Genomic DNA, 26754 nt, shown 5'->3' on the forward strand with positions numbered 1-26754 from the left:
TTATTGAAGAGACTGTCTTTTTTCCACTGGATATTTTTTCCTGCTTTATCAAAGATTAGTTGCCCAAAGAGCCGAGGGTCCATTTCTGCATTCTCTATTCTGTTCCATTGGTCTTATGTGTCTGTTTTCGTGCCAGTACCATGCTGTCTTTGTGATCACATCTTTGTAGTACAGCTTGAAGTCCGGCATTGTGATGCCCCCAGCTTTGTTTTTCCTTTCCAACAGTTCCTTGGCGATTCGGGGCCTTTTCTGGTTCCACACAAATTTAAGGGATGTTTGTTCCAGTTCTTTGAAAAACGTTCTCGGTATTTTGATCGGGATAGCATTGAAAGTGTAGATTGCTCTGGGTAGCATGGACATTTTAACTATGTTAATTCTTCCGATCCATGAGCATGGAATATTTTTCCATTTTTGTGTCTTCTTCAATGTCTTTCAAGGGTGATTTGTAGTTTCTAGAATATAGATCCTTTACGTCTCTGGTTAAGTTAATTCCAAGGTAACATATGATTTTTGGTGCTATTGTAAATGGGATGGATTCCCTAATTTCTTTCTCCTCAGTCTCATTATTCGCGTATAGAAATGCAACTGATTTCTGAGCATTGAGTTTGTATCCCGCCACATTACTGAATTGCTCTATAACTTCTAGTAGTTTGAGGGTGGATTCTTTTGGGTTTTCCATATAGAGTATCATGTCATCTGCGAAGAGAGACAGTTTGACTTCTTTGCCGATTTGAATACCTTTTATCCCTTTTTGCTGTCTGATTGCTGTTGCAAGGACTTCTAGTACTGTGTTGAATAATAGTGGCAAGAGTGGGCATCCTTGTCGTGTTCCTGATCTTAAGGGAAAGGCTTCCAGCTTTTCCCCATTGAGAATGATATTTGCTGTAGGCTTTTCATAGATGGTTTTTATGAGATTGAGGAATGTACCCTCTTTTAATCACTGTTTCAATCTCTTCATAATTAATTGGTCTGTTTAAAAAATCAATTTCTTCCTGTTTCAGTCTTGGTAGTTTATAGGTTTCCAGGAAGGCCTCCATGTCTTCCAGGTTGCTTAATTTATTGGCATAAAGCTGTTGATCAAAGTTTCTAATAATCCTTCCTATTTCATTGGTGTTGGTTGTGACCTCTCCCTTTTCATTCATAATTTTCTTAATTTGGGTCCTTTCTCTATTCTTTTGGGTAAGTCTTGCCATTGGTTTGTCTATTTTATTTATTCTTTCAAAGAACCATCTTCTGTTCTGTCGATCTGCTCTACTGTGCTCCTGGTTTCTAATTCATTGATCTCTGCTCTAATCTTGATCAACTGCTTTCTTGTGCATGGATTAGGCCTGTTCTTCTGTTGCTATTCCAGCTTCTTGAGGTGAGAATATAAAAACTGCATTTTAGATTTTTCTTTTTTTTTTTTTAAAGAATTTATTTATTTATTCGACAGAGATAGAGACAGCCAGCGAGAGAGGGAACACAAGCAGGGGGAGTGGGAGAGGAAGAAGCAGGCTCCTAGCAGAGGAGCCTGATGTGGGGCTCGATCCCGGAACGCCGGGATCACGCCCTGAGCCGAAGGCAGACGCTTAACGACTGAGTCACCCAGGCGCCCCTGCATTTTAGATTTTTCTGTTATTTTGAGTGAGGCTTGGATGGCTATGTATTTTCCCCTTAGGACTGCCTTTGCTGTGTCCCATAGGTTTTGGACCGTTGTGTTTTCATTCTCGTTGGTCTCCATAAATTGTTTAAATTGATTTTTGATTCTTCTGCATCCTTCGTTTTGTCTCCCCAGGTGCTGGTTACCCCTGGGTATGCTTCTTAAGGGAACCATGGCTTTAGGGGCACCTGGGTGGCTCAGTCGTTAAGCGTCTGCCTTCGGCTCAGGGCGTGATCCTTGTGTTCTGGGATCGAGCCCCACATCAGGCTCCTCCACTGGGAGCCTGCTTCTTCCTCTCCCACTCCCCCTGCCTGTGTTCCCTCTCTCACTGGCTGTCTCTCTCTCTCTCTGTCAAATGAATAAATAAATTCTTTAAAAAAAGGGGGGGGGGAACCATGGCTTTAAACCCCTACAACACTTAGTGTCAGTGGTCTGCAGTTCCCAGAAAATAGTATTTAATCAAAAGACACATTCCTTTGTACTGCTCCACTTAATTCTTGCCCTGCTGGCTGTCCTCTTTCATCTGATTGGAGGCGAGATGTTCAGAAGGCCCGGTAACAGCCTGAGTGATGTATATGCAAGTGTTGCATCATGCGTGCAGCAAACATTTATTAAGCACTTACACGATACATTGCTCCTGGGTACTGTAGACGGGAATTAGAGGGAAAAGTCCCTATGTGTTAGGATCTCGCAATCTAGTTGGAAAACATGGAAACAAGGATCTTTCATGTAGAGAAGGTGCCTGATTTTTTCAACAGCCAGAGTCCTCAGAGTGGACCCTCTGTTCCCCAATCACTGCAGGGAGTTTTTAAAATGCAGATTTCAGGGTTCACCACATGCTTTTTTGGGGATAGGCCCCCCCAAATCTGCAATGTTAATAATCGCCCAGTTGTTTCTGCTCTTTATAATCGGGGCTATTGCTTCTCTAGTGTGAGAGAGAGAGGGTACAGGAAGGGAGTAGGCTTGGAAGGATTGTTGTTGCCGTGCTTCTGAATTTTTAATTCATATCTTCAGCACCCTCTGCTGTGTCTCTGGCATCTCTGCTCCCCTGAATCCTTGCTGGACTTCCCGCTGTATCTGGGCCTCCCATTTCTCTGTGATCCTTGACTCCCTAATGCTGGCTTGTCTACAACATCCACTTGGTTTTTATCACTGTTTTCTGTGTTTCCCCATTTGCTATGGTTTCACATTATCTGTTCTTTCTGCCTCTGGTTCGCTCTTGAACTTGGCCTTGGTAATCCTGGTGGACGTTATCCACTGGCCTTGTCTCAAGTCTGGTTTCCTAGTTCATCAATGGCAGGTTCTGTTCTGGTAACTACATGGTCCAAGGGAGTGACAGGTGTCATTTCAAGAGAGAAGGAGAGCCTCTGCCCTCATCTCTCACCTTCTGGGGGTAAAGACATGTCATAAGCAATGGGCCCTGTGAGTTGGCTTCCTGGCTACAACACAGAAGAGAAAAGGTCATGAGGAAGATAAGACATCCAAGAGTAAAGATCCTGGGAGAGACCTGGCATCATTGCCTTAACCAGATCTATTTATAATCTCCAGTCTGCATCAGAAAACACCATTCCTCCCTCAAGACTGTAGCCTCAGCACACATCCCTGAGGATCCCACCTGGTCCTTGCTCCTGTCCACCCCTCCTTCTCCAGGTGGGCTGAACAGAAGAATTCATCTCACCCTGGTTAAAGTAAAGGGATAAAGAAAGGGGGGGGGTAATCAGAAGGGGGAATGAAGCATGAGAGACTATGGACTATGAGAAACAAACTGAGGGCTTCAGAGGGGAAGGGGATGGGGGAATGGGATAGACCGGTGATGGATAGTAAGGAGGGCACGTATTGCATGGTGCACTGGGTGTTATATGCAACTAACGAATCATCGAACTTTACATCAGAAACCAGGGATGTACTGTATGGTGACTAACATAATATAATAAAAAAAATTTTAATAAAAAAAAATAAAGTACTTCTGCTTCTGAAGTAGGATTTAGAAGGAGCTCATCCTTAATGGTGTCTGTAGCTTTCTGAGGTCTGGGTTTGCTTGCTTCCTTATTCACACCCTCCACTACTCTTCGACCCTTCTCTGGAGCCATACAAATGACTGACTTGAGCATGGGTCCTAGAGCCAACGTGCCTAGATTCAGATCCCAGCTTCACAGACCATGTGACCTCAGGCAAGGTACCTAACCTCTCTGCCTCACTTTCTCCACCTGTAAAATGGGAATAATGACAGGACCTGCTTCATCAGGTTTCTGTGCATATAAATGAGTTAATTTGTGTAGTGTTTGGAACAGGGCCTGACATAGAGTAAGCACTTTATTAGTGTTTGCTGATTCTGTGGCTTTGCACACGTTGCTCTCTCTGCTGGAATGCCATCCCCCTACTAGCTAATTCCAATTTGTCCTTTAAGATTCAACTCAAGCATCACCTCCTCCAGCAAAGTGCTCCTGGCAACTAGGGCTGATGTAGGTGTCCTTTCCATGTTCTTAGTGTCCTGCAAATAGAGCTATCAGTGCATTCAATGCATTGAAGAACAATCATCTGTTTACTTGCCCATCATCCCCCTGGAATTATGAGCCCCTGAGCATAGGAACAGCATCTTATCAGGCTTTGAACCCAGCAGTTCACTTAATCCTAAGACATAGGAGGCTCTCCTGTTGACTGAGAGGATGAAACCATCCTGAAATCCATTAAGTGTATATGTTTGTTCACCTGCTCACCTACTCCTTCATCCATTCAAGAAAGAAATCTACTGAGCATCTGTGATGTACCAACTATATTTTCCATGTACTTTTTGCTTATCTACCTATAATTTTTGTGTCAGCCCTTGCAACTAGCTGGAACAAGAGAGAAAATAGATTTCGAGCTATAGTTACTCGTGGCCTGACTTTAACAAGAGAAATTTTGGAGACCAAAAGTCTTACTGATAACCGAATGAGCTGTTTCTCTCAAATTCAAAGCCCAGTTGTCGGCTACAGACTTCGCAGCTGGGCTCAGACAATCCTATAGGCCACGGTGTATCTGATTATTTCAGCTAAAATAGGCATGATAGAAAATATTCTGCCAAAAGAATTACTTAAAACCCTTTTTTAAGTCAGTTGCCACAATACTTCTCAAGTTTTTATGCTACCTTCTTAGGTATATTTCCTCACTATAGATTCAAAGTGTGGCCAGTTCTGTTTTGAGAAGAATGCTTTTCTTCCTTCCTAAATATAGAGACCCTTCTGTTTGCGTAACAGCCCCACCTGGAAGTCTGACCCCAGCACGTATTTCTTCTTCCCTCTTTGGTAAGAAAGCCCCATTTTTGGCTGAGCACAGTGTTGCCCAGAGTAAAAGACTATTTCCCGGCTTCCCTTGCAGGGAGATGTGGTCAGTGACTGAGTTCTGGCCAAAGACGTGTATGGTTTCCTATTGCAGCTGCAACAAATTACAGCAAATTCAGGGGCTTAATACAATATAGATGTATTATCTTGCCGTCCTGAAGGTTAGAAGTCTGACATGGGTCTTCGAGGGCTAAAACCTAGCTATTGGCAGAACAACGTTCTTTCTGGAAGTTCTGGGGGTAAGTGTGTTTCCTTGCCTTTCCCAGCTTCCAGGGGCTGCCTGCATTCCTTCATCCATAGGCTTCCTCTATCCTCAAAGCCGGCAGCTAGCTAGCATTTCTCTCTCTCTCTCTCTCTCTCTCTCTCTCTTTCTCTCTCTCTCTCGCTCTCTCATGCACACACCCCCCCCCCGGCTCTGTCATCATATATCCTCTCTCTGACACCCCTACCTCTCTTATAAAGATCCTTGTGATTACATTGGTCCCACCTGGAGAGTCCAGGAATCTCTCCATCTTGAGCGCCTTAATCATATCGGCAAAGTCCTTTTTGCCATGTAAGGTAGATAGTCACAAGGATTAGGACATGGGCATCTTTGGGGAGCCATTGTTCTGTGTTTCACAATGCGTAAATAGAGTAAGGGACTCTAGGAAAATGTGCTTGCAGGGAGGTATGTTCACTGGGAAAGGCACTCTGTAGCTCTTGTGCCTTTCCTTCTTCCTCCTGCCTGAAGCTGGGAGGTGATGCCTGGTGCTTTGGCAGACTTTCTGAACCATCAAGTGACCTTGGGGATGGACGCCAAGCACCAGGAGGGTAGAAGAGAAACATCAAGACATAGATTCCTGAGGACCTATGGAACCACCACCTCTAGACTTCTTTTACCAAATACAGTTCTGTCTTGGTTAAGTCACTGTCATTTTGTTTGGTTGGTTTTTTGCTTGTTTGTTTGTTTGTTTTTTGTTCTTCTGGAATGTGCAGCTGAACCTAATCTCAATCCCTCAAAATGATACACAATCCTCTACTTAATAAACCCCAAGTCTGGCTCTCTCAGTTCATGACCGTCCCATCAGCATGGGTATGACCACCGCTGAGAAAATGTAGAAAAATGGACAGGGTTTTTATCACATATTGATCAGACACCAGCCTTTAGTTCTGCCCATAGGCTGAGCTGCACAACCTCAGTATTAATCTCGGCTTTAACAATTCTTTCAGAGCTTCGACCATATTTTACTCTAATAGCACCAGGAGAATTCAGGGTGGGCAAGAATGGGCTAGTCCTAAATAACTTAAAAATAAGACCTTGGGCTGGCCCCTCATCTTTAACACACACACAAATCATCTGCAATAGTAAACAGCAAAGTGTAACTTTCCATACGAAGATCTATCTGGCCTGCCTTACTATCGAGATGCAGTAGTGGCCCTAAGAAGTAACCAACCATATCAAAACCAACATCTGGAAGAAAAAATGGCGTCGTTATTAGCTACACCACAAGCAAATCATCGATTTTGGGCAACACTCTGTAATATATTCATCAGATATCTATTGAAAACCTATGATGTGCTCTGTGCAATGAGTCAGGGAGGCAGGGCTGGGGAGACAGGGATCTCTCTCCTTAGGGATTGTCATATGCCCCAATGGAGAAGACAGACCAAGAAATGAGTGCGTTGACTTTATCATTTTCTTATTTCCAGGAATCATAAACTAAATTCTTTGATCATTTATAGCAGCTCTCCTTGGCTCGGGTTCCTCATGCAGATCTCCCTGTTCACCCTGTTGTATTCTCTTTATTAATTCTAGCAATATCTTTAATTATTGACCACCTCAAACCTATTCCATTTTGGCAATATCCAGCATGTGGGGCAGGGGCGGTGATGAGTCAATGGGGCCAGAAAGAAGAAACTCATGTTGGGTTTTATACTTATTCTTTCCTAGTTATCGCAGGGTTTCTTCATTTGGGAATTTTCTCAGCATCTTCCCTAGACAAAACCCAGCTTCTGTCTGGAGTTGATTGGTATGAAATGAGGCTTCACATCAGAAAGACACCTGGCTCTTGACCCCTTTCCACCCCAAAGTCTTCTAATATGGGTGGGATCTGGACCTTGAAGTCACCTCCCAGGCTGAGTGACTGTGGCCACTCAGAAGCAGCGTTCACACAGCAGTGCTTGGCCACAGGCCGGCTCCAGAGTCAGATGCTTTCAGGGAGTCAGCTATAATTTAGTGTTAGAAAAGCCAGAAAACATGGTTCAACTTGTCATAAATCAGAGGAGAACACCCAAATCCTAACTGTCTCTTTGGCTTGGTCACTGGACAGAGCTGTCAGGGGCCGTAAATGGGGGTAGTATGGATTCCCTCCGGATGGAGACCTGGGCAGGAGTTCTAACAGCTCTCACGGCAGGTTCCGGTGGAGCCCGGCAGAGAGGATCCAGTGTGGGAGCTCCTTTTCCTGCTGTCTCCCGAGGAAGGCAGTGAAGTGCCATGATCACAGGAGAAGTCGCAGAAGAGAGAGGCCCGGGCATTCAGAGTAATGGAAGGCATTTCAGATTGAGGAAGGACAGCCTTGTGTCCCCTGTCGGCTGCACCGTTTATGAGCCAAGGGCTTCACTCCAATGTGCTTCTCTTCTCGTCTACATTTTCTCCATGGTTGACCTTATCCAGCACCCCTGCTAGAGGTGCATTCCTACACACCAATCACTCCTAAATGGCATCCCCAGCCTGTTCTCCCCCCTAAAAAATCCAGACTCATTTGTCCAATGGCCAACATGACATCTCCACGCAGATGGCCACTCTGTATCAATCTCAGACAAGACATGGCCAACAAAGGATCAGTCAGGCTTCCTCCCCAGCCTGCTGCTGTATCTCAGGCAGTCTGAGTTCCACTGGGCATGCAATTAGTTAAGCTAGAAACCTGGGAGTCAATCTTGACTCCTCTTGTTCTGAGACTCCATGTTCCATCCATTAGAGAGGATCAGGAGCCCTGCCTCCAAGGTAGACTGGACTCCACTTGCTTCTCTCAACCCACTGCCACCACGGAGCCCAGCCAGCACCAGATTCCCCCAGCCCGCTGAAAATGACTGCTAGCCCGTCTCCCAGCTTCTGCTCCTGTCCTTTTATTATAATCCCTCCTCCCAGCAGCCAAAACCATCTTTGAAAAACATGCCCCATGGCAAGAGCTCATCCCTTTTTACAGCTGTGTAACAGTCTGTTGTGTAGACATACCACATCTTCCTTACCTGTTTGTTTATGGACAGGCACCTCCATATCTTGGCTGTTGTAAATAACACTGCAGGAAACATAGGGGTGCAGATAACTTTTCAAATCAATGTTTTCATTTTCTTTGGGTAAATACCCAGTAGTAGAATTATCGGATCATATGGTATTTCTATTTTTAATTTTTTGAGGAAGCTCTGTCCTGTTCGTGGGAGATGCAGGCTTATGATTATGGATGAGGAGGTCACAGGGACATAGGGCACAGCTCAGGGAATGTAGTCGATGGTATTGTCACAGTGCTGTATGACGGCAGCAGCTGTCACACTTGTCATGAGCACAGCGTCGGGATAGACTTGTGGAATCACCACGTTATACACCTGCAACTAATGTAACATTCTGTAGCAACTTCACTCAAATAAAAAACTTTAAAATTAATACATAAATACCTAAAAGAAATGAAAATCCACCTCAGATTCCTCCCCTTCTCAGAGCCCTCCAGAGGCTTCCCTGGGTGCTGTGGCCCATCCCTCTTCAGTCTCAGCTCCAGCCTGCCCTCTGCTCCGTCCCACTCGGGGGCTTGGCATCCCTGCTGTTCCTCCAAACACTCACACCACCCGTCCTTCCTGCTGCTCAGGCCCGCGGGCAAATGGCATCCGCTCACCTCCCAGCCTCCACAGCCCACAGTCTGCCTCTCTCCCGTCACCCGCTTTCGTCTTCACTATTGCACTGGTTGGTAGTGGTTGCTGTCTTTGCCTGGCTTGCTCCTTAACTGTCTGACTTCTCCGTGAAGGTGTGAGCTTGGAGAGGCAGTCACACCGCCAGATGAGAACAGCAGGGGGCAGAGCAGGAGCTCAACAGAATGAAAAAACAAAGAAGCCATGAGGCTCTGAGCCTCCATTTCCCCAGCTGTAAAATGGGAGCATCTGAGTGAAGGCTCAGGTGTCTTGTGGCGGTGACTTAGGGCTGGTGTGTGTGCAGCCTCTTTGTGCCCTCTGGCTACGACGGATTCAACCCCTGGGTGGCACCCACGGGACATCAGTGTAGGGAAGGAGAGGTCACAGCATGTGTTCCTCGTAGACCTCGGTCCAATCTTGACTGTGTTCTCCCAGACGCCGCGGCTCCCGTCCGGCCACCCTCTCCTACAGTAGCCTCTCGTCCGGGTTTCCATAACTGCTCTATCTTCCTGTCCTGCTGGACCTAGTGGTAGAAACTTCTCCAGCTGATGCTCTGGCTCCAGACTGCTTCACCATCCCTTAACCTGACCACCCCTTTGTCTACAGCGCCGTCGTTGCATGCTCCCCAACTCTGGTGTTTACGAGGGTCCCCCGCTCCCCTCCAGGACCTCACTGACACAGCGTCCGCATGACCATACTTTCTACTCTCAGCCTGCCTGCTTGCGGTCGTGGGTCTTATGCTTTTCTTTCTGGCCTTCCTTTTCCCATCTAATACCCCAACCCCTGCCCCCAGCGCCAAGACCACCCCTTAACCAAAATCATCTAGAAGCTTAAAAGAGAAAATGTGTTCGACATCTTGGAGAGGAATGCAGTGATTTCTCCCTTCTGCAGGCTGGGTTCGGCCCCTCTGTTTTCCTCTGCAGCCGCTGCACGGGGACAGTCAGGATGACTCCCAGCAAGGGGGCTCACGGCAGCTGTGACCATATGAGGCCTACTGACCTTGGCCTATACTCCGTATTACTTAGGTTTCTATAGATAAAAGCTGCTCTTTCTTCAAAATTTGTTCTGAACCTAAACTTCTTTTTGTCATTTGTCAGGATTTTAGGGATGGGGACGTATTACAGGAGCAATGAGAGGACTATGAAATATGAGAGTGTGTGTGTGAGCATGTGAGCGTGTGTGAGCGTGTGTGAGTGTGTGAGTGTATGAGCGTATGTGTGACAGTGCGTGAGCGTGTATGAGCGTGTGTGAGTGTGTGAGCATGTGAGTGTATGAGCGTGTGTGTGACAGTGTGTGACCATGTGTGAGTGTGTGAGCATGTGAGTCTATGAGCATATGTGTGACAGTGCGTGAGCGTGTGTGAGTGTGTGTGAGTGTATGAGCGTGTGTGTGACAGTGTGTGACCATGTGTGAGTGTGTGAGCATGTGAGTCTATGAGCGTATGTGTGACAGTGCGTGTGTGTGAGCATGTGTGAGTGTGTGAGCATGTGAGTGTATGAGCGTGTGTGACAGTGTGTGACCATGTGTGAGTGTGTGAGCATGTGAGTCTATGAGCGTATGTGTGACAGTGCGTGAGCGTGTGTGAGCATGTGTGAGTGTGTGAGCATGTGAGTGTATGAGTGTGAGTGTGTGTGACAGTGTGTGACCATGTGTGAGTGTGTGAGCATGTGAATGTATGAGCATGAGTGTGTGACAGTGTACGAGCGTGTGAGTGTGTGTGACCATGAGGGCATGTGTGACTGAGTGTGTGTCAGCTCTGTGAGTGGGGACAGTGTGGGTGGGTGTGCATGGGCGTGCACGTACAGCGTAAGTGCTAATGGGGCATGTGCAATCACTGGGAGGGGATGGGGGCAGGGAAAGCTGGAATGGGACTCTGACCGAGCCCTGCAAGCCTCAGGGACCTCCGTCCCCTCCCTCGGTGTCCTTCCCTGTCCCCACATGTGGGTGTGTGACTGATCTAAGAACCCGGCCTGCTGAAACCAGAAAAGGCGGGGAAGAGATGTCTGAATGATAGACTTTCAAAACTCCCCTTCATTCAGTGGCCACTTCACTTTTCCCTCAAATCCTCCAAAGCCAGGCCCAGCCCCTTGCGTCTCTGGCTGAAGAAGAACAGGAGTGAGGGATGTCAGGAGCCAGAGTGGGGTGGCAAAGGCGGGGGGTGTGGCTTGGCTGCTGCCTGCTCCCCTCGGGGCCCAGCCATTGTGTCTTACTAATGACCACGCGGAGAGTGCCATCCCGCCTCCTGGTTACCCAGGGCCCAGGCCTGTCCCCAGCAAGGGCAGGACACACAGGCCTGACCAGCTCCTGTCGCTCCGGCCCCTGCTTGTGTTTGGTACCAACACCTCCCCACCGTCAGATAGCCCAGCTCTCTGCCTTCGGCACTCAAGGCCATCAGTCTTGGTGGAGTCGAGGGAGAGGGCTCCTGGGGAGGCAAGATGGCAGCAGACCCCAGAGAAGCCAGAGCCTCCCGCCCCCCCTGAAAGGTGGGGAGGCAGGGAAACAATGGGGGGTGCCGCTCTCCTTCTGGGTTCCGGGGGGCCTCTCTGGCAGCGGAGGTATAGGGGCTGTGGGCTGGCCCAGCAGGGCTCACGGCAATGCTGGCAGAGGCCATGAGGCTCAGGTTGAGAGCAGAACGGAGGGCAAGGCCAGCATCCTTACGCTGGGAAAACATGAGCTCATTCCTCAACAACTCTGAGATCATTTCCCTTTAGCTCTTAAGCCTGCTGCTTGCTCGTATCCACACTTGACTGTCAGCCTTTGGTGTCGAGCTACAGTGCTCTGCGCGCGAGTGAGACCAGCACATGCTGCTGCCTCCTGGCCCTCCTGGGACTCTTCCCTTTCGCGGAGACTTGCTGTTAATCCACCTTGACCTCGATATAAATGTTAGGTGTCCCAGATGGCATCCGTGTGCTTGCTTCAGGCTGCTCGCATAGAGCCCTTGGCTCCGCGTCCTCCACTCCCCCTCAGCCAGTCTTTTCTCAGCATTTCCCACTGATCCCAAGCACCTGCTTCCTGACACTGGGTCCGCTGGACCGACACGCTCCCTGCCTGTGGCCCCAGAGCACCCCACAGACACTCCAGGCAGAGTCTCTGCGGCCCACTGTGCACCTTTGTTTAAGGACAGCGATGTAATATTCATCACTGCAGGTGGACGAATGGAACGTGCCCGTCAAAGCAACAGCAACAACAATCATAAAGTCGGCACGTACGCATCATTTGCTGTGTACTGAAGGACACATCGGCGCATGTCTACCCTCTTAGACTGTGCTTTTTTCATATCTTATAGGAACTGAAGCTTTCAAAGGGCAAGACACATCCCCAAGGTCACAGAGCAGATGGAAGGGGGCACCTGGATTCGCACCCCGACCACTGGCCTCCGAGCCGCTCCTGTGGGAGAAGCCAGTCTAGGGCTGGGCTGTAGCTGGGGTAGGGGTCTTGGAGGGCTTCTCCTGGTGTTTTGCCTCAAGAACTGGAAGTGGATCTGGGAGTAAATCTCTCGCTGATAGAGAAGACCCCAGACCAAGTTTGAAAGGATGGGCTCGGGGCGCCTGGGTGGCTCAGTCGGTTAAGCATCTTGCCTTCAGTTCGGGTCATGATCCCAGGGTCCTGGGATCGAGTCAGCTCATCCCTCTCCCTCTGCCTCTCCTCCTTTCCCCTGCTGTGCTCTCCCGCTCTCATGCTCTCTCTATCTCTAATAAATAAATAAATAATATTAAAAATAAAAAACAAAGGCGGGCTCATCCATCTGAATGAAAGGAGACAGAGAAGCTCGGAAGAGCCACATTAGAACCAGTGGCGAGCTCCCCGGAGGGCCTGTAACATGGGCCTGGGGAGAAGCGGTGAAAGAGGCTTGATTCCAGATTGGGGATCTTTCCCTGGGAGATCAGCTCCAGATTCCAGTCTGGGCAGATGGAGGGGTCCACACTGGTTGTAGGTGAAAAGTAGACTTGGGTCGTATCTGTTCTATTACCTCATTTTAAGAGCCATAACAGAATGTGAGGTCAGTTCTGTGGTTGACCCCATTTTGCAGGTGGGTAAACTGGGGCTCTGTATGGTAGAATAACTCATCCAAGGTGATGCTCTAAAAAGGGGCGGAGCCAGGCCTTGAACCCAGGTCTGTCTGATTGCAAAAATTTGCTCCACTACACGGGAGCTGTTCTCTGACAAAGCCCAGGAGCAGGCTCCCGGGGACTGGGGTAGAATTAGTGCAAAACCGATAAAATCTTTGCTCACGAGCCTGTGTGTCCCAGACTCTGCTTGAAGCCAGGCTTGCTCACACGCCCTGCTGTGCACACCTCACCAATCCCACAGTGGTGGCAGATGTCCAGTGCACTTTGCAGACTTGAAACTTCAAAGCCTGCAGTGGAACTGGATCAGGGTAATTGCTGAAATAGTGCAGACGGCTGGCTCACATTCTGGAGAAGTGACAGCAGCCTGCAGACCTGGGCATCATAAAGGCTCTTCCTTCCTGCTCCCCTCAAGAGAGACTTAGCCCCACAGGTCAGCTTAAATATAAATTCATGTGTTCATGAACCACATTTCAGATCCAGAATTTGCACAAAGGAGACGACCATTACACAATGCTGGGAAGCCATGCAGCCTGCCAGTCCCCTCCGGCCCTCCCCGGATCCTCCCCGCAACACTCGGCTGCCCTCGGAACATTCGTAATGCTCTCTGATGGGTGCTGCTGGAGGGCCTGGCATTAGCTCACGGCTCCCCAGGAGCCCCCAGTCTGCTTGCCTATCATTCCTGCCTTTGGATTGAGCGGAAGGCGGGCCTCCGCGGCCACCACCCTCAGGGAACAGAGCCTACAACTCCCGGTGGCCGGGTCCTCCCTCTTCCCGCACCGAGGCCCAATCAGTGTAACCATGTTCAGCCTTCTCTTTAATAAGCTGATTGTGAAGCTAAATCCTGAGTGCTCCCCAACCTCCCCTGGATGCTTTTGATTGACAAAACTAATCTCTCCTCCACCCCCACGCCTGCCTCCACCGCTTCCTCTTGCAAATCATGTACTCGGCTGCTGACAATTAGAAATAAGGCCTGGGATTGGGACGCAGGAGGGTTATGAGGTTATGAATCAATCGTGGGGGCTTGGGTGAGATAACAAACCGGGGGGCCCATCTCAGACACCTCGCCACAACCCTCAGAGCCTCCTGGTTGATTTATGAGTTGGTAATAACCTCGCCTGGTCTCCTGCCCCCTATTATTTTTCATAATGCACAGGGAAGCTTTAAATTTCAGAGAATGGGGAAACACAGAATCTGAGCAGGGAGGCTGGGCTTGGGGGGAGACTCACCAGGGGGTTCCCAGCCGCTGGTCCTCCCTCCTGCTGTGTGGGCCCTGGGTCACTGAGGGGTGCAGTGGCCACACGCCCAATGAGGTCCTCAAGCTGATTGGCCTGGCCTGGAAGAAAACCCCAGGGAGGTGGCCCTGCCAGGCCCTGGTTTAGGAGTGGATACGGTGGCAATGCATGGGTCCCACTGGGTTCAAAATTATATTTGGCGTGCCTGGATTTCATTCCTCCAACCTGTTCAAAACCAAGTCAGTCTCTGCGGAAGCCTGTGAAGAAGGGAGAAACACGCAGTGGATCAAAGCCAGTCAAAGGCAGTTTGAACTCTGGGGTGGGGAAGCCAGTGGAGTGAGCAGAGGGACAGGCAGAGAGCCGGGAGGGGGACGGTGGCCGTCAGTCCCAAAGTAGAGAGTCAAAGACTGCCTTTCCTGTGCTCACCGTCCTCCTCAGCTGACAGCCAGGGTTGCATAAAGAAAAGAAGGAGGCTTGGATTGCTGCCTAATATTTTTTCAAGCGTTCATTTGTTAAGCTTTCTTTATACAAGGAAAGAGGTGACTTTTGAAAGAGAACCCTATCAATGGGTGAGAATCCCCGACACTGTCCTTGAAAGCAGTGGTTGCAAAATGCCCGCCCACATCGGTGCTGGTTTGTGATGAGGTTTTCGGGGGTCACAAAAATTGAGAGGAATTGTTTAAATATAGTGAATATGTGCATATGGATGGATACATGTTATATGATGTCTATTTGAATATAACTGCTGCTCAGTGAGCATTTATGAAACCCCAACTCCATGCCCACTCTTCGCACGGTGCCAGAGAGAGGACAGTGTGACAGAGTCCTGCTGTCCCAGAGTGATAGTTCAGCGAGTGCTGGCATTGAATTATGTCTTCCCCAAAGTTCATATGTTGAAGTCCTAACCTCCAATATCTCAGAGTGTGACCTCGTTTGCACAGAGGTGATGAGTTAATATGAACTAGTGAGGGTGGGCCCTGATCCCTTACTCTGGTGCCCCCCTGAAAAGGACAAGTTGGACGCCGAGGCACCCGTGCAGGGAGAGGGCCATGCGAAGATGAAGGGAGAGATCAGGTGATGCGTGTGCAAGGCAGCAAACGCCAAGGCTGCCGGCAACCTGCAGTAGCAAGGAGAGAGGCCTGGAACAGGATAGATTCTCCCTCCCCGCCCTCAGATGAACCAACCCAGCCAACACCCTGATTGCAGGGGCTGGCCTCCAGAGCGGTGAACCAATCCATTTCTGCCCTTTGAGCCCCTCCCTTGGTGGTACTTTGTTACAGAAGCCCCAGGAAGCTAGTACAGAGGGGAAGGCAGACGTTGATCAAATAATCACATTGCCGATGTCAAATTCCAGATGGAGAAGGAACCCCATTCTCTGCGAGTGAAAGCCAAAGGACTGGACCTGGTTTGGAGAGCAGTGAAGGCTTTCCTCAGGCAGTCAGGGCCAAAGGACATGCAGGAGTCAGCTCGAGGCAGAAGTGGAGAAAGGGAAGAGTGTCACTGGCCCAGGGAATTGCTGATGCAAAGGCCCTGCGGCTGGATGGACCATGGTGCATTCTGGGAGTGGAAAGGTGGTCCGTGAGGAGCGAAGGGAGAGGAGAGAAGGGAGAGGAAGCAGATGTGGGGATGTGTGGGACCAGCACACACAGAACAAGAATGAGGTTCAGTACATTATATTGGACTGAATTGCAGCGGGGTGAGGGCACCTGCCCCACCTTCTGCCCTCAGAAGTTCCTAGTTGCTGCTGCTTCCCTGGGGCCTGCAGATGACTTGATTAGACCTTGGCTCCAATACGAGGCCCCTAACACACAGCTGCTCCCCGTAGTGAACGTGTGCTAACCCTCCGTCCCCGGCGCTGCGCTGGCATGGCACATAGGGCACTTCCTTGGATATGCGATCTTACTTTACCCCCTGAGTAGCCAGTATTTCCCCCATCGACCCACGAAGGAATGCAGGTTGGGGTGGAGGGTGGTTCAGGGACCTGCCCAGGGTCACACAGTTTGTAAGTGACACAGCATGAATTGAACTCCAGTCTGCCTTTATAAACACTGTGCTTTCCTGCTTCGTATGCTTGGTAAACAAGCATGTATCTGTGAAATTTGTCGTGCTTTTCCTTGGAAAAACTCAAGCCCCTTGACCAAATACTAGTCTTCAAAATGCCACTAGACTTGTCAGGGCACACAGTTCTGCCTCCTGACTCTCCCGTCTCCCTGCCAGATATTCACTGTGCCCACCCTCCCAAGTCCTAAAGTTTAACATCTCTTAAGTAAGTTCAACTTTCCCTGCTAGCTAATTGTTGCATTGTGTGTGTGTGTGTGTATGTGTGTGTGTTAAAGATTTGTTTATTTATTTGAGGGGGGAGGGACAGAGGGAGAGGGAAAGGGAGATTCTCAAGCAGACTCCCTGCTGAGCGTGGAGCCCGACATGAGGCTCGATCCCAGGAACCTGAGATCGTGACCTGAGCTGAAATCAAGAGTCGGACTCTTAACTGACTGAGCCACCCAGGCGCCCCTGTGCGTGTGTGTTTTAACTAAGGTATAAAAAGAAAGGTCTAAAACTATAAAGGCTGCCTTACTTAGAGTGTGCTTCCACTCATCTGCAAAATGGAGATGGTAATAATCTATTTACACCATGCGATTATTATAGTAAGGTCATGCCAAAGCCTGGAATATAGAAAGTGCTCAATGAATTATTAGCTCAATAGCTAACATTAGTAGTAATCATTATTACCCCTAAATGAATGTCTCTGCTTCAGGAAAGAAAATGAGTACAGAGTATCCCTTTTCCAGTTACTCTTCTGAGTACTGTTTGGAAAGTTATTCAGAAGTAAGAGAGGCAGAATGTGTAGCAGACATGGTATCTGACATGAGTGTTTCCTGGATTCCAGACTTGACTCTTATAGGTATGTGGCCTTGGACCTCTCTGGGCCTCGTCTGTGAAATGGGTACGGTAGTTATTCTATTTTGCACAATTATTGTCCAGATGATATGTGATTACAGCGTCAGGTGCCCGGCTCTGGCCTGGAACACAATGGGCACTCGGGAATGTCTCCTTCCTTTGTGAGTGTTGGCCTGCACGTGGCACTTACACAATAAGGTGGCACAAAGCTGCCCTCTTCACTCACAGGTGCAGCAGAGATCTTGACCAGTATGTGGGAATCCCAGGGTGAACTGACTCATAACCTTGACTGAGAAGTACTGGGAGGTCACTCACGGCAGGACCTTATTATCTTTAGTTGGCCTCCAGAAAGTTTACTCAAGTGAAGGTGTCTTTCCCCAATGATGAGAATTGATAAGTAAGTTCTTGATTGCTTCAGTTATCAGGACTATGATTTATAAGCTACCAAGATTCAGATGACTTGACATTTGCAGGTGCCTGGAACCAGTCTTTTCTCAAGCTTGCAGAATTGAATCTGGGCTCCGGTTGATACAATACTTTGGGGAGAATGGGGGAAGTGTTCAGAGGTTTTGACTTATTCGGGAGGCAGTTCCAGGTATCCCTTAATCTTTGGGGGTACTTAAAACACCTGAGGACAAAGTTCAGTGTAGAACCTTTTTATAGTAAGGATCTCCACCAAACCAGAAAGAGAACTCCCTAAAATATTGGAAGATCTTACCGGCTTACTCAAATCCAGTTTATATTGAGGGGTACAGACGGTCACCCTTAGTCCAGGACTACAGTGAGCAGCCCCTTTAGCGTCTACACGAGGCTCCGGAGTTGGCCTAATGGCCAGAGAGCGTGACAACTTGAGGGTTAGGAGTGAGCCTCCCATTCTCTACTCCTCAGGCAAAAGACAGCTTTGCGAGTCACGCCTTTGTTCCTCTCTGCCCTATCCCCGGGGAGCAGGACATGCTCAGGGCCCACGGGCAGCAGCTCAGAGTTCCCCTCACCCTCTCCACATTGTGTCTGCAGCCTGATTCCCACAGCCTGCCCACGGCGGTGTCAGAGGCCGGCACCTCCCTCTCTGCTCTTGAGAGTGGAAAGTATTTTTCTTGGTGTGCAAGCAATATGAGCTCCAAATAAAAAGGACATGTGAAGCATAGAAATTTCCCATAATTTGACCCTCCCCTCTCTCCAAGATCACCTAAACACTTTAAATATTCTTCCAGACCTTTTCTTCTCAGTACCTGTATATATCTATACCTACGTAATTAATAGGTCACAAATGTAAATATGTATTTTCTGTCGTAAAAATGTCATTTAAAAAAATTTTAAATGTCATCTTACCATACGCACTGTTCTTGATCTGCTTTTTCATTTAATACAACAGGTGTTCAATAAATATGTATTGTACGGATGAGCCATAATTTATTATTCAATCTCTTACTTGAGAACTTTTGAGTTGTGTCCAAACACCCTTCCAATACACATATGTAAAAGACATAATTGAGATACGTACATACAACACATATAGAGACAGGAAGCGTACCTGCATATCAATGTACACTTAAATGTACTAACAAACCATATTAGCCTCAAAAAGAAAACTTTCAGCCAAGTGTTTTAGAACCTTTGTGGATAAAGGGTAGCTATTCTGCATTTGTCCCTAATGTTTCTATAGTGGTTTTAAGTCTTTGATAGGACAGCTTGACTAAGATAGGAACCAAAGCCAACAGCGGTAACAAAGGGCAACAATTCATTTGAGAGAGAATAGAAAAATAATCTGCTTCAAATTGTTTTTAGAATAGGAGGGAAAGAACGATTGGGGGCCAGAGGGAAAAAAGAAAGGAAAGAGAAAAAAGAAGAAAAATGCTTTCTCCTGACGGTTGTTTGCACTATTCTCGTCTGATTCTGCAGGGTAATAATTGTAGGTCTTTTAAAGGACATAATATTATGACAGATTTCCCTCCCTTACTTGTTCCCCGGGGCTGAACACGCAACATTTACTTCCTGCCATGAGGCCGGAGGCTGGCCCCTCCTGGGTTAGTCCGAGAAAGCCTAACACACCCCACACCCAAGAGAACGACTATGTCCCCCACTCGAGGCATTGCTGTGTTCGCTGAAGTCCACCGCGCAGGCCGGCAGTGGGTGAGGGACAGCGGGGAGGTGGCTCCTGCTGCAGACTGGGGGCAGGGACCCAGGACAGCCAGGGGGCCCAGCTCACCCCTCACTAGGGCTCGAGACATTCACACCAGTCCCCAGATGAAGACCCTGACTGTTACAGTGGCCGCATCAGGGACAAGAGATCCAGGTCTGTGGTCCCCACATGGCTAGGTTAAAAGGAGAGAGGCTTTTGTGACTTTCCCTTCTTGACCAAAAAAAAAAAAAAAGGGCTTAAATGTGATCCTTCAGCTCTGTGAATGCAAACCAGGGCCTGGTGGACTGGGGAGCACAATTAGGCCAGACACGGAGTGCAGAAAACCAAAAAGGGGTAGAAATCTAGACAATGGTGCTGAAGTCTCGGGTGGGGTGGAGGGGGAACGGATATGATAGCAAGGAAGGAGTTTCAATGTGAATGAATACTAATTAGTGACATGGATATTAATGATGACAGTAATTAACAGGGGAAAGGAAGGGCTGTCATTGTCCCAGGGTGAGTAATCAATCTTGGCAGGTGATAAATAATGGTTCAGCAAGCTCAGCAGAAAGATAATCCGGCTGCCCGGGGGAGAGCTGTTGCTGATGCTGGAAACCTATCCGTTTCCAGGCAACCCACAAAAAAGAACTATTTTTCTTTTGAGGAAAAAACAGGTTAGAGTCTCTCCCCCACCCCCAACTTGGGATTACAGTTCTTATTTGATTTCTGCTTTGTTCTTCATTTCCTAGGACAAATGTTGAACTTGTATAATTTGGAGGAGATGCACACAGACACACACACACACACAAGCACACATAGACATACTCTCCTTTCGCTCAAAGAATGTGAATGAACAGGAGGGGTTTTGATCCAAAGTTTAGCTCATACATGCCATCCGGGAGCGAGAGTGGGGGAAAGCTTAGAAGTTCCGCTTTGGAGGTTGACATGGGGGGAACTTGCAGGGCTGTGTCAATGGAGGCTGGGCCTGGGGGAGCACAGAAATAGTAGGATGGGGCCCTGGTTGTCTACTACACAGGGTTCATTCTCCCTCCAGAGAGCCAGACAGAAACGGGCCTGTGCTGCTCTCACCTCTGGACACCAGTCATATGTCTGGGAAACTTTATTTTGGGGAAAAGGACAATGCTCACTAAAGACTTCTGCTAGCTCTTCCAGTTTTCAGCTAGGACTCTGTTCCAGGAGAGCTATGGGCAGATCCTCTCTCTCACACCAAGCCTCAGACCCACGCATGACAGGACTCAGACATCTAGAAATGTTGCCCTTTTCAGGCTGCTTTCCATCAAACATCCCATCCTGAGGTGACAAAGCCACCTTTGAAGATCTGCATTGGTTTCAAGTGACATGGTTGAGGGACAAAGGTGAATTGACAGGAAGTTCAGAACCTTCCAGAAATTTGGACTCCTCTACTCCTACATTGGCTCTAGGTGCGACGTCTTCAAAGGAAGGCAAAAAAAAAGGAAACATATTCAGAGAATTGTGACCAAAATAGAAAAGAGCTCTAGGTCATGTCATGGGAGGAAATAGCTGAGGGAAGCAGGTATGTTTCACCTTGAGGGGAGAAAACTCAGGAAGAATGTTGATAGTATATCAGACAGACTCTCTCCAGAGCAAGAAGGTCTGGGTTTGTTTTTCTATCAACAGAGGGCGAAATTAAGTCCAAAGACAGGAATTTAGAAGGGGTCAAATTTCTGTTCAGAGAAATCAAAGATGATTTCACTAGGACAGGCTGCCTAGGGGGGAATCTGTGATTCCCAGGTACTAGGGTTTTTCCCAGTGGAGATTATGGCACCTCCTGTCCAAGGTATTATAGATGCGGGTCCTATATTGGCTAGGGTTGGAGTAGATAAGCCTTAAAAGTCCCTCTGACTCTTACAATTTTATATTAGTTAAGGTAGTACTCAATGTCAAAACAGATAAATCCCAACTTCTGGGACTTAACACAACAAAGTTTATTTTTTAATCAAGTCAGAGCCCAAGATGGGCATCAATTTTTATGGTTGTTCAGGATCCCAGGCTCCTTCCACATTGTGGCTCTGTCCTCCCTGGGTTCTTGGGGTTCTCTCCATTCAGCCAGCAGATAGGGAATGAAGGGTGTGTAGGGTCACATGGGAGTTTTTATGGTCCAGGCCTAGAAGTGGTATATGTCATTTCCAGCCATATTCCATTGTAAGAACTCAATCTATACCCAACTGCAGAAGAGTCTAGAAATATAATCTAGTGACCCAAGGAATGGAGGAAAGAGGTTCTGGTAAACACATAGAAGTTTCTCCCCAGAAACAGGGGTATTTTCATTTAAAATAGGTCCATACCAGAAAAAATTGGAGTTTTTTTTTTTTTTTAAGGTTTTGTTGGTTGTTGTTGTTGTTGTTGTTGTTTAGGGAACTTAAGGTTACCTGTGTTGGTCAGGCCTTGTCAGTTACGGTAGGGAGCTAAAGAGGCCTCCTCCCTCAGGAAATATCCTGGGGGCCAGGTGTGGTAAAATTTCACCTAGCCTGTTTTGGGGAAGTCATCAAAATCTGTATTTGCAGGGAGTCTCCTGTAGATACTCCCTAGAGGTGTGGACGCAAGATCATCCTGAGTCATCAGAAGTGGGTTTTTTGGAAACAAATAGAACCATGACTACAGAAGTGTCCCAATGGATAGATGTGGTTAGTTAGGATGGAAAATCGTCAATATTACCCAGCTCTCTGGGCATATGCTAGTTGGAATTAGGACTTTCTTAAGTAAACATGTTTCTTCTGCCACAGGGTAAGCATCCATGACGTCTTCAGTTTAACTGGCTTTATCATTTCAGGTACTGACATTGTGCAGTGGCTTATGAAGAACCTTTCCATCGAGGACCCAGGTACTTGACCCTGACTTTATCCTCCATGGTATTGAGAAACATCCCATAAACAAGTTCCAGACTAGATTCTCCTATTCTCCTGAGAACTGGACTTATAAATGTGAATCCCAGGATGTGGAATCGCTCTATTTACAAATAAAATTAATTTATTTTCTCGACTGAATATCTATCTTTAAGTCTAAATCACCCTTTGAGGAAATGAGCAATTATTTAGAGTGCCAAAGAGCCCGATACAATAACGTGTGAAATGAGATGAATTCTTGTTAGCCACAGCAATTAAAGATAAGTTGTAGAACTATCATGGAACAGCCTTCTAGAGCCAGCTCTTAAAATTAGATTGCCTGATCCACAATTAAGATGTTTAATTATTTGCTAAGACTCCTTCTGTTTTCTGCTTCTGCAAGAAGTGAATGATTTTTTTTCCCAACCTTAATTGTGCATTCCAATTAGGAAAACCTTACCAGAAAAACAACAACAAAACTCTGGCCAATAAAACAGTTTCCAAATCTGTCCTCCCACCAGAAAATAAGTAGTAAAATTTATTTTCACAGCATAATTTGAAAATGAGGAGTTTCAGAAAAATAAAAATTGCAGCTAAGTAAAGCTTACTATTATGTGTTAGTTAATACTTTTCAGGGTTTCTTATATACTTCCTGTTTTAACTGAGTATCTCAATGCCTGAAGGTCATATTTATAAATATCCATTAATGTGGATATTTATGTCCTTGGGGATTAGACCTATCTGCCCCAAATTAAATGGCTTCCAATGGCTGCTTTCTAAAGATTTTTTTAAAATTCCCTTTCTAGGTGTCTGTGATTCCTTGCTGGGGGTCACTATGTCAGCTCAGGAATTCCTCCATTTTAATCTGATGCTCCCAATATGCTATTGACTATGAAACAGTACAATTTACATGGCATTCAATGAAATATAGTTGCCAGAAATCTGAATGCCACAAAAGCAGGGCATTCGTGGAAGTGACACTAGCCTTGTTCACCATCATGATTAATGGCCACTTCCATGACTAGTGAAAATTCTTAATTCTAGTCAAGCTCTTCTTAATCCACAGGGGGAAACTGTGAATTCACATCCTCTTAAGGAAAGAATCCAAATTAACCACACCGCGTGTTTCCCTCATGCAGCCTGGACTTGTCATTGTCCACTTGTAAAAACGGGACCGAATACATTTCTACCGGTTTAGTTCCATGTATTTAAAGTCAATGTTCCTTTGGTTACAATGCTACGCCTAAGGAGTACCTTTCTTCATGGCGGTCTTTTCTCTTCCAGTAGCACTATGTTCTTTGCCCTTCTACAATAATCCTTGTATTTCTGTCACACATTTATTACGGTCGTTAGTCGCACGAGCAGTATTGTGAGAGCCCTGAGCCAGCCGGTGGCAGGGGAAGAGGCTTCAGGAAGCCTCCGACCCTCATGTGAGAAGTTTCCCTGAAAGGTCATATCTATGAAGGTCTCTCAGACTCGAATGGCCTTGGGAGGACATCCAAGTATTGGGAACTGTTTGGGCTTCCGAGAAATGGATGAGGAGGAGTTTAGAACAGTTCACCAGCTGGGGCTAGAAGGGTGGAAATGAGGCACATCAAGGCCCCAGGAAGCCAGGCTCTTCCAGCGTCTGCCACTCCCTCCCACCTCACTCCCCATCTGCCATACAGCTAAGCAAAACCACAGAGGGTGAAGTGAGAGTTCTAGCTCCTACGTGGGTGACGTGAAAGTCACCTTCTTACTGGATGTTGTTCACTCTTCCCTGGGGAAGGAGAAGCTGCCAGTGATGAAACTCTTCTTTTTTTTTTGCTGGACCCATGATTCTTGAAGCATATAGACACGGATCATCACTAAGTAAATAAGCTACAACTTCATTCATTCTGATTGCACCGGTTATTCCCGAAGGATAGGTGATTCTAAATAAGCAAAATGCTTGGATTATATACGACCTCTTGAGAAGTTTGCAAGTAAAGACAAAGCAAGTTGCTTTAAAAAAGTCAGAGCTTATGAAATTAATAATTCCTGGAGACTCCTTAAGCATATCAATAATTTCCACATCCCAAAATTCATTTTTTACCAGTAAGAGTACTTTCATATTTGTGAAAGATTATCATGCATGGTAGAACCATGTAGATTTGTTCCTTTTTTTCTTAGCTCTGCTCAGAATAAATATAAATTCTTAACTACATGAATCTATTTATGGCTGGTACTAAGTCACAAAACAATGGGTTGAGTGTGGCAAAAATGTACATATTTCTGTCAGGCCGGTCTCCCTTTGCCACTCCCCACTGCAGTGCCCTTCCTCCAATTTTGTAAGAAAGGGAGGTTTTACTCTGTGTGCGTAAGAGAAGGGAAATGCTCTCCTCATCTCCGGTGGGACTGTCATATAGGGGAATGCCATGGGAGTCCAGAGCCTCTCTGGGCAGTGAGGCTGCATGCTCATTGCTGGGGATGATAAATGGGTGAAACTAGCAACATGAATCAGGGCTGCCCGCACCTACTGAGCACCGGCACTGTAAGCACTTACATGAAACATCCAACTTGATTCGGTACAGGTGGGTATGTGCCAGAGCCCTTGCTCTTAACCATGAAGCCACTTTCTTCTGGAAGTCTTGGTTAAGTTAAGCAATGTCACGCTCTCAGAGCTGGGGCCCTGGTGAGTCCCAGACACATGCTGGCCCTTCCCAACCCCTGACACCTGCCCCCTCCAGCCCAGTGCATTGATATCAAAGGTTATCAATCAATCAGTCAATCAATCATGCAGTTATCTGAGAGTGAGGACAATCGGCTTCCGGATGCCTTTCTGCCCTTCTGCCTTACATTCCAGGTAAGGAGCCCTGCACTCTGACAGCCTGCTAAATACTCCTCTCTCTCTCCTGCCCTGTCCATGCAGTTGAAGCAATACACTTGGGAAGCCTTATAGCTGCCCAGGGCTACATCTTTCCGATCTCAGACCACGTTCTCACCATGAAGGATGATGGCACCTTTTACCGTTTCCAGGTAGGCCCGCCAGCTCCTCCCCCTGAAGAACCTTCTCTTATCATCTGATCGCAGATTGGAACTTCCTACAAAACTGAGGGTATTTAAGGAGCAACACTTACCTCTCACCAGCCCTGGGAAGGCTAAACAAGCTTTTATTTGGGCCATTTATTGTTGGGGGCAGAGGGGGGATTTTCCACGTATTTCCTCATTCATTCTGAAGAACAAACTTTTGGGAGATAACTATCACCCATTTGACAGATGAGAACACTGAGGTGCTCTGAGCATAGGTGAGCCCAATGGCAAAGTCCTTGATCTTTCTTCCTCTATCATGCTGCCTTCCTGGTGTGAAGTTTCTATCCACTGCCTCACCCCTCCCACCCATTGTCCTCTCCTTTTCACAGATCCTGTCCTAGGGGGAAATGGGGCAGAGGATAAGGGGCTGTGCCAAAGTCAACACCAAGGGATTTGGAGTGGAGTTTTTCAGACAGTGTCAAAGGGTATCTCAGTCTGTTCTGGCTACCATAGCAAAATACCACAGACTGAGGGGCTTAAACCACAGACATTTATTTCTCACCGTTCCGCAGGCTAGAAGTCCAGGATCCAGGTTCCAGTGGGTTAGGTTTCTGGTGAGAGCTCTCATCTGGGCTTCCCGACAGCCACTTCTCACTGTATCCTCCTCATATGCAGAGACAGAGATAAAGCGAGCTCTCTGGCGGCTCCTCTTCTAAGGACACTAATCCTATGGGCTCAGGGCCCCACCCTTGTGACCTCATTTAACCTTAACTACTCCCTTACTCTAACGACAGCCACACTGCAGGCTAGGGCTTCCATGAGTCAGTTTTAGGGGGACACAGTTCAAAGGGAGAAAAGGGATTTGGAGCTTGTGTGCCCAGTACATTGTGCCAGTCTGAATTCTATTGTCTTGGGATAAGAAATGTTTGCCCTATAAACTGAGTTTCTCATTTTTGCATTTATTTTGCTCACCTTGGATTTCATTTCTCAATACCTAGGTTAAACTGTTGACAGCCTCTGCTGCATTAAGGATGGGAGAAGGTTGGGGGGGGAGAGTGTCAGCACGAAAGAGACGGGACAGAGCCTCCCGTCACCAGGAGGGGTCCTCACTGGGTGCTGGAGAGGGTGGACCCTGGCTCCGGGCAGAGGGGGGCAGGTGCCGGCCTTCCTCTGAGTCCTGACACCTGTGCTCTTTTGCAGGCCCCATACTTTTGGCCTTCGAACTGCTGGGAGCCTGAAAACACCGATTACGGTGAGCAGTGAAGAAGTGTCACTCCCGGGAGTGGGGAAGACAAATGCCAGTGTCTGGGTGACTGCCGCGCAGGGAGGAGGGGTCGTTCTCCTGCTTAATGCTTCTCATTCTGTTGACATGTAATAAGCTCCCTGTTCCACATAATGAAGAAAGGCAGAGCACACTGAAAGAGGCAGCCTTTGGAAGGGACTGGGGGAAGGGAAGAAGGCTCCATCAAGCTGGCCAATGTGCTCATTCCGTGGAGCCATGGAGAGCCAAGACAGTGGTTGCTGACCAGTCCTTTCTGGGGCAGGGTTTCGGGGAGGGCCAGATCCAGGGGCCACCTCCCCCTAGTTCTTTCTATTCTCACAGCCTTGTTAAGACTTATTAATAATTCATTGGTGGTTTTGATAGTTAGAAGTTAGGGGGGAAGGGAGACAGACCAGGGAGGAGTGTACAGAAGTTACCCTGGAGGAGGAAAATAAAGAGTGGGTGAAGTTGGGGGCTTGGC

General features: G+C 47.5%; 1 protein-coding gene across 14 annotated transcripts in view; it reads left to right on the top strand.

Moving 5' to 3' along the window:
- The window catches only part of RGS6 (regulator of G protein signaling 6), a 554007-nt gene that overhangs the window by 432041 nt on the left and 95212 nt on the right, over positions 1–26754 (top strand). For all 14 annotated transcript variants that reach the window (XM_087856077.1, XM_087856086.1, XM_087856080.1 and 11 more), the window contains 3 exons: positions 21970–22020; positions 24912–25018; positions 26213–26264. In XM_087856077.1, the coding sequence (XP_087712203.1) occupies positions 21970–22020; positions 24912–25018; positions 26213–26264 (210 nt within the window). The remainder of the gene's footprint in view (positions 1–21969; positions 22021–24911; positions 25019–26212; positions 26265–26754) is intronic.

This window comes from Ursus americanus, chromosome 26, assembly GCF_024610735.1.
Source record: "Ursus americanus isolate L20-20 chromosome 26, mUrsAme1.1.p, whole genome shotgun sequence".
NCBI lineage: Eukaryota > Metazoa > Chordata > Mammalia > Carnivora > Ursidae > Ursus > Ursus americanus.